Source organism: Nicotiana tabacum, chromosome 12 (assembly GCF_000715075.1).
Source record: "Nicotiana tabacum cultivar K326 chromosome 12, ASM71507v2, whole genome shotgun sequence".
NCBI lineage: Eukaryota > Viridiplantae > Streptophyta > Magnoliopsida > Solanales > Solanaceae > Nicotiana > Nicotiana tabacum.
Genome location: NC_134091.1, coordinates 15,023,827 through 15,032,931, shown reverse-complemented (window position 1 = coordinate 15,032,931; position 9,105 = coordinate 15,023,827). Strand labels below are relative to the sequence as shown.

The 9,105-nt window shown below is 33.0% G+C and overlaps 1 protein-coding gene across 1 annotated transcript; it reads left to right on the top strand.

The window, feature by feature from the left end:
- Nucleotides 1–381: 381 nt before the first annotated feature.
- LOC107759750 (transcription factor MYB77-like) lies at nt 382–1,527 on the top strand. Its single transcript, XM_016577749.2, has one exon. It carries the CDS (start codon nt 583–585, stop codon nt 1,357–1,359), a length of 777 nt encoding a protein of 258 aa, XP_016433235.1. The 5' UTR covers nt 382–582; the 3' UTR covers nt 1,360–1,527.
- The last annotated feature ends 7,578 nt before the right edge of the window (nt 1,528–9,105 follow it).

Here is a 9,105-nt window from a genome sequence, read left to right as displayed (position 1 = left end):
CAATGTATCTACTAGGGTCTCTCATTTTCTTGACCTAATATTATTAATAAGAATAGTAATTATCTCCCTCCCCCTAGATAATTGGATATCCAAATTTGTCAATCTACGTACCAATAACGACAAAACACCACCAGCCGCGACAAATCTGTTCATATCACACAAAATTATAATATAATAATACCCTATGTTTTTTGAGTATGTGCATAACAACTGGTTGCAGATCTACGCACCCTTTTTAGTTACAAGTTATAACCCCTACCAACTTTACATAAGGCAGTTTCCAAGAACCAACCCCTTCACCCCAGTCCAAAATCTCTAATTCCACCTAAATGTTCTGAAAAAAGCCATTGGCTTATGTTCATGCACCCTCAATTATACAACTATCTCTTATCATTTCTAAAAAAAATAATACTAATAAAAATAAAAATCTCTTATCATTTCTGCCTCTATATATACCCCCTTTACATCACTCTTAACCCCACTTATTCACTAAACTAACCATTAGTATTCAACCGAAACACAACAAGTCCATTTTCAAAATTCCCCTTAACTATCTTTCTTGTTGTGGTTATTTTTGCAAAAATGGAATTTTTTAACAGGTGTTCGACATCTACTACTTCATCTTCATGTGAATCATCTTCATCTGAATCTTCACTTTCTGGTAAAACACCAAGGGATGGAAAAAAATCCGAGAGAATAAAGGGACCGTGGAGTGCTGAAGAGGACAAGATTTTAACAAAACTTGTTGAGCGATATGGGGCTCGAAATTGGTCTTTAATTAGTAAATATATAAAGGGTAGGTCCGGTAAATCTTGCCGGCTACGGTGGTGTAATCAATTAAGTCCAAATGTGCAACACCGGCCATTTTCGCAAACAGAGGATGAGACCATTTTGGCTGCTCATGCAAAATATGGAAATCGTTGGGCTACTATTGCAAGATTACTTCCGGGTCGGACTGATAATGCTGTTAAGAATCACTGGAATTCGACACTAAAGAGACGTTACCAACAGTTACTTCAGCAGCAAAATCAGAGCCCGGTTGTTTATTCTGATGTGAAAATTAACGGGTCAGCATCGGGATCTGGGCCGTGCATGGATTATATGAATGCTAATGAAAGTCCAATTAGAGGGAATTTCCCAATTAATAATGTTGTTACGACTAATTGTAGCAGTGAATTTGATGACCCAATGACGACTTTGTCCTTAGCGCCGCCGGGAATGGGCGGCGATGAGTTACCGGAGAGGAAAACGGAGAGTTTTCCGGCAGAGTTTTGGGATGTGATGAGAGATGTGATTGCTAAAGAAGTGAGGGAATATGTTGCTTCGTCATTTTCTGGAGCTTCTACGGGATTTCCTTAATTAGCATTTAAAAAGAAGAAAAAAACAAATTGTTTCCTAGAATTACTTGTTAATTCTAAAGTTGGCTTTGAGCTTTGATAATCAATTTGATTGTTCATAAGTTTGATTATAAATTGATAATTATATGTTAAAATTGTTCAGCTAGCTTTAGCTGGAATTCCATCCCTATCAACCGTTTATAACTACGTAATTATCTTCTTTTTTTTTAAAACCAACTACTAAATTATATTGACTAAAATTTTGTCTAACCTATGGTGTATGGTAGTACCAAACGACCAAATTCTAATAGTCTGTGCTTAGATGTCAAGGAGAGAATATTCTATTTTAATTTACCAAAATTTTGGATAACTAACGTTAAATACAAGAGAGAAAATGATGAGGCATTTGGTTGTTCAATTAATCAATTTCTATCCTATAGGAATAAATCGTCAATAATTATCTTATATGGTACTTTATTCATCAAAATAGGTTGTATATTATTTACCGTAGTAAATTCAAAATTTGGCCGATGTGAATATTAAGTTAAGAGCAGGGGTGTACATATGTCGGGTTGGTTCACATTTTTCAATTACCAAACAAAAGCAATGGTGTCGGGTTTTTTAATTTATAAACCAAACAAAACCAATAAAGTCGGGGTTTTCAATCTCGGATTTTCTCGGGTATTTCGATTTTTTTCGGGTTTTCGAATTTTTTTCCGGTAAAGTCTTAATAGCACAAAATATGTAACTTGTGCTCCAAATATTTATTTTAGTCCTAGTAGGATACAACTATATAATATATTTTTCAAGAAAATAAAATAATAATATGAGATGAGTTATAACATTGTACTAAAATATTCAATAACATAGATAATAAAATCGCACAAAAAATATTACTACTAATTAATACACCATAATAAAAATTAACATAACCTAAAAATACTATATAGGTCGTGCTAAAATAAGTACAACTAATAAGTACTATTAATTACCCAACTAAGCATAAAAAAGATAAACTAGGTTATACATTTTCATTATAAATCAATGCAAAACTAAAAAATAGATATTCAATACTATTGTCATTCATAGCGTTGAATTGAATTTTCTTTATTAGCATTAGTATTGATTTGAACTTTATTTGACTTACTACCTTTATGAGCTATAAATTTAATTGGACCATTCAAAAATGCTAAGTCCAAACTTTAAATAATCTTTTAAAGATAAAACTATGAACAAATTTAAGAAATATTTATAAATTATATTACAATAAATATTTATATGCATAAAATATTTTTAAAAATTGTCTTAATATAATGTCGGGTTAATTTGGTTTCGGTTTGAACTTGTTTAGTTAAAACCAAACAAAACTAATTATGGTCGGATTTTTTTTTTCCAACACCAAACCACAATCTATTTTTTTTCACGTTTTGACTCGGATTATCTGGTTGGTACGGTTTATCGGTTTTTTTTGTACACATTTAATTAAAAGTGTCTGTTCAAAGACATATTTTTAACTTAATTATTTTAACTATTTTTTTAAAAAATAGAACCCACATAAACTTCTATATGCGCTACTTATTATCCAGCTACTAATTGATAGGGTGATAATACAAGTTGCAAGTCTTGAAATTTCAATAAGGTCAAACTTCTAAGCATTCTATATTTGGTAGAACATTGCCCCACTTACCGAATATACATTTAGTTGTGATTAATCCACATTTCACCTGTTTTGATTGGAGGATTTAAATGGTCTATAGGTCTTACAAAATATCTAAAACACAAGATCTAATAAATCAACTTTTAGACACTATAATTGTGGACACCTCAAACTAGCTCTTTTGACACATGTCAGATACAATTAGACTTCTCTACGACGATCATCCTTTATAACAACAATTTATTATAATAGTTAATTTTTTTTTTGGTATGAATTTCTCATGTTATCTTATAATATACGTTCTCTTTAATAGCATTTTGTTATAGGAGTCAAAAAATATTCGAACAAATGCGACTGTTATACAAATATTTGACTATATATATTTTATAGAAGCTTTATCTTTTTCAGTTGTGCTATTTAATGGCATTCACTGCTAATTAGCTGATATTGGTAAGATTCATAATGCAAGTATTCGATTGCTTCAATTTAGTGAAAAATGTGAGTTAATTGACGAAAAACAACAAAAACATGGACGAGTTAATTGACGAAAAACAACAAAAACATGGACGGCACATTTCATCATGTGATCTATTCTCACAAAAATTTAAAAGGTATTTTTTTAGAGCCCATGTCCTTCCTTTTCTATCAATTTCTAGTTCTGGGGGCAAAGAAAGGGTGGTGGGACAACGAAAAAGAAACGAAAATACAAAATATATTTCATGTTTTGTCTTTTTATAAGTTTTGAAAAAAAAGTGGTATTAGAAGGAATGTTCCTACTTGCCCCTTTACGAATATAGAAAATTTTGGTTAAAGGCAAAGCATGATATCCATATTTTGAACGTGCTCGAGTCCTCAGTCCATGTGAACGCGATTTCTTTTTAGCTTTACAAAGTTTTTAGGCAGGGCGTGTGGGCTCTGCTCTGTTTCTCTTGGTGACCGATGCAAGCGACAGCTTAGACTCTATATAAAGTAGTGATTAAACTCATCAAATTAAAATTTTGTTAAGCCATTTAAGTTGTCTTTAACGATCAACTGAACACAACAATTGAGGCTATTTTCAGCTATACACTTTATTTATTCACAAAAAAATCAACTAAACACCCGATCATGTTAACCCCTATAGCGTGAAATGCACTCTCTAAGACACGAGGTACCTACCTAAAATTAGGTTTTTCCTTTTTTTTCCTATAATAATGTGGATCCCAACTAGTTTTGACACATCCTTTTCCTCCAATTTTCTCCTCCACCATTGGACATTGGGTTTAAGTTACGAGTCATCTATGTGGACTGACCCGGACAGTGGCAGAGCTATATTGAACCGAGGGGTGCTAAGCGATACCCCTTCGTCGAAAAATTATACTATATTAATAGATATTTTTTTAAAAAAAAATTTATGTATATTTACAATACGTTGACTTCTCTTGACTTTTTGATATATCTAATTATTTATATTTTGACACCCCTTGATAAAAATTCTGGCTCCGTCACTGGACCCGGTCCACTTATAAGAGATAAGGCTGATGGAAGTTAATTATCAGGGAAGTTTATTAACTCCCATAGAAATAGGAGAAGTGTCGTACGTTAAAAAGAAGTGGGGGCATGGAAACAAAAAAAGTGATCGGTAGTTCTCCTCATCTCCTCTTCTCTATATATTTCTCTTCGGTATAGAGACTGTGCCAGGCAAGAAAAAGAAAGAACACAGTAAACTTTAGGCCTCTAGTTTGTGAACAAAAACTCTGTTTCCTGGAGATTCAGAATATGACTTGGGCTATTATTTTGGTGGTGAGTTCAACAATTCTTCCGTTGCATTGTTGACAGGTACGTTAATGTTATTCTTGCCCCGCAGTTATTAAACTATCAATGGCATCAAAGCCGATTGTGTGTTCTGTTGTTTGAATGCACAGTTGAAATATAATGTGTGTTATTCTGATTATACTGGTTAAAAAGACAATATCGTTGAAATATTATAAAATATAGCTCAAGGTAACAATATAGAATAACGAAAAACAAGCTAAGAAATATAGAGAGAAAGAGAGGAGAGATTCTTATTTCTTCTTCAATTGTGTGTATTTTTCTATCTATTACAAGGTCTTTATATGGGCATGAAAAGTGAAGAAAAATATGTCATTAAGCATAGAAATATGTCATTGAATATGTCATTAAGCATTTGAGAAGATAATGGAAGAAGAGTAAACATCCACCATAATTTGATTTTTCTTATAACACTCCCCCTTGGATGTCCATAGATAGTGTGTCTCGTTAAAACCTTATTAGGAAAAAACCCTATGGGAAAAAAATCCTAATGAAGAAAAAAGAGTACACATGTTTAGAAATACGCCTTTTGGTTGCCTCGTTAAAAATTTTGCAAGAAAAACCTAGTGGGACAAAACCTTGTAAGGAAAAAAGAGTACAACACGTATTAACTCCCCCTGATGAGAGCATCAATTCATATCCTTGAACCTTCGTATCCCAATCTTGTACACTAATTTCTTGAAGGTTGACGACGGTAGAGATTTGTTGAACAAATCAGCCATATAATCACTTGAATGGATCTGTTGCACATTGATATCACCATTATTTTGAAGATCATGTGTGAAAAATAACTTTAGTGAAATGTGCTTTGTCCTATCCCCTTTTATAAATCCCCCCTTCAATTGGGCATGCTGCATTGTCTTCATACAAAATTGTGGGTAGTTTGTCACACTTCAAACCACATTTGTCTCGAATAAGGTGTATTATAGACCTCAACCATACACATTCTCGACTTGCTTCATGAATAGCAATTATCTCAACATGATTAGATGGCGTAGTCATGATTGATTGCTTAGTCGATCGCCAAGATATGTAAGTGCCTCCATATGTAAACACATAGCCTGTTTGAGATCTGGGTCAGATAAATACCTATTATCGGCATAACCAATAAAATCGGGACTGCAATCATTGCCATAAAATAATCGCGTATCGGTAGTCCCTTTTAGATATCGCAATATGTGTTTGATTCCATTCCAATGTCTCCTTGTAGGAGCATAGTTATATCTTGTTAAGATATTAACTGAAAAAGTTATGTCAGACCTTGTATTGTTAGAAAAATACATTAGTGCACCAGTTGCACTAAGATATAGTACTTCGGGACCAAGAAGCTCTTCATTATTTTCATGAGGTCGGAATGAATCTCACAACTATCGGGGTACTGAATGGATGTGATTTATCCATATAGAATCGCTTTAAAATCTTTTTAGTGTATGATGATTGATGGACAAAAATTCCATCTTTCATATACTAAATTTGTAGACCAAGATAAAATTTTGTCTTTTCAAGATCTTTCATTTTAAATTCTTTCTTTAAATAGTCTACTGCTTTAGGAAGCTCCCAAAGAGTTCCAATGATATTTAAATCATCAACATACACGACGATTATAACAAATTTAGATCCAGATCTTTTTATAAAGACACAAGGACAAATTGAATCATTCTTGTTCCCTTCTTTCAACAGGTACTCACTCAAGCAATTGTACCACATGCGCCCTGATTTTTTCAATCCATATAAGGATTTTTGAAGCTTTATTTAATAAATTTCTTAAAAACCTTAATATGCTTCAGAACAATTTAAATCCTTCAATGTTTTTCATTATATGCATATCACGTTTTTCTTGTATTGCCAGATTAAAACCTGAAATGATGACATCCACCACAGGAGAACATGTCTCTATATAATCAATGCCAGGATGTTTATAAATCTTCTTGTAACACAAGTCGTCTTTATGTCTATCGACTTGACTTTTTTTATATTCCGCACAAGAACACATTTCTATCTCCATTGACTTTATACTTTCAGGTGTTGGGACTATCCATCCAACTTCATATTTTTCAGGTGAAATCAATTTTCATTGCGTATTTTTCATTTGGCCAATCATTTATCTGTCCAAATTTCATGATAGATTTGAGCTCAAGATCCTCGTCAATATTAATAATGTTGAGCGCTACATTATATTAACAATATCATCGACGATCATTTTATATCGGTTCTACTATAACCCATTAAAGACATAACTTATTGAGATCTCTTTATCTTATTATTTTCAGGTACCCGAGCCTCTCCCATGAGGTCTTATGAAGTGTTATGTCGTGGTGCTCTTCTAGAGCACTTGCCTCCTTATTATGACCATCTTCAACATTTGCTCCTCTCCTTCTTCAAGGAGTTTTATCTTTGGAACCAATTAGTCTATTATGCTTCATGCATGCCATAGACTCTATTCATTATGAACTTTATTTTATTTGGATCATTAGCAGCTGAATATGACATTTAGCTTTGGGACAACAAATACGCCTGGAAATATTTTACAAATGAATTATCACTTGAACTTCAAGTTCACATTTTCTCGTACGAGGATCTAGATGTACTCATAATAATTCATTACATGCATTACTTTTTCAGCTGCCCATTTTCTCCCCCTATTGTTGGGATCACGAACACATATCCCTAACCTTATTTGGGGATCCATCTTTGTGCATTGTGGTGGAACAATTAAATCATATAGCACATTCATATTTCTAGATAGAAATTATTTGGTTCCTAACCCTGAACCGATTATGATAGGGAGAGCTTATCATAACTTGGCTAGATGCGTGCAAGTGCTGTTGTATATTAAATAATACATCACATACCAAATTTTATTTTGGCAGTTTTGTTCTCATAACCAATGGTTTAGATATAATTGGAGGCATACAATTTCTGCTAAATCGACTTGGATTTAAACCAGTATTATCAAAATTTATATTCTGGAACTGTGCTCTAATAATTTGAGCAATCAATCTAGCAAAAGCCAAACTGCAAGTTGATAACAAATGCACGTGTGACCATATAATAGATGCATCTATTAAAATCATATAATAATAAACGGTCCATATGGCAGGTGACTGGGCCCATATATTTATCACATTTTATTTGTTTCAGAAATCAAGGGATTCAATCCCAACCTTAACTGGTATATCACGAGAATAAGCAGCACAAGAGAATTCTTGAAGAATCTTCTATTTCTCAATTAGTTTTTTGCATCATAATTGAACCGAGATGGTCAACCGGTCATGCCAACTAATATTTATTTCAGTAAACCTCTAGTTTACTTATGACATATGATTCCATCATCATGCTTATATTTGTATAGTACAAATAGAAATAAAATCGGGTAACCTTTCATATTTACCCGTTATGATTATAGAAATATGAAGATATTCAATATTCCTTTCATTTATAGTCTCAATATGACAACCACTTTGACTTATACATTTGAAACTCAAAAAGTTTCTTTTGAGACTTTACAAATCACATTCTTTTCAAGGAATGGATCATAATCAGGGGCGTGCTTTATTATTTTTCATACCAATTTGATGGTAAATATTGTCTTCATATTTTGAAGGACTATTTTGAGAATCCTTATTGTTCTCCTTTTATAATCATAATGATTATTATTATTATTTTGATCTTTGGAACGTCCACGTTCATTGTTCAACCACTTATCTTTATTTAGACTTATTATGCACCGCTACCACATTTACTTAAGAATGGAGCAAATCAAGTGAAACAATATTCATGCCTTTTTATGAAAAATATATTATTTTTTTTTAGTTATCATTATATCATCAATATGGTATAGTGGGACTCAAACCCAATGTCTTACTGTCACGACCCAATTTCCCCTCTGTATGACATCGTGATGGCACCTAGTCTCTATGACTAGGTAAGCCTAATATTTGCGGAATAATGAAATAAAAATATGAATTAAACAACTAACTATTCAAAATACACAGTAATCCCAAAACCCGGAACATCGTGAATCATAAATTACAGAAGGAAAGTCTAGTGTCTCTATACATCAAAGTCTAACAAAAGAAAAATACAGAAGATAATGGACATGGGAAAGAGTAGAAGGGGGCTCCGAGGTCTGTGGATGCGGCAGATATATACCTTGAAGTCTCCAAAGCTGTCCCGGCTCACTGATAGTGCGACTGATAAGGAGAACCTGGATCTCCACACAAAAAATATGTGCAGAGAGTAGCATGAGTACACCACAATCGGTACCCAATAAGTGCCAAGCCTAACCTCGGTAGAGTA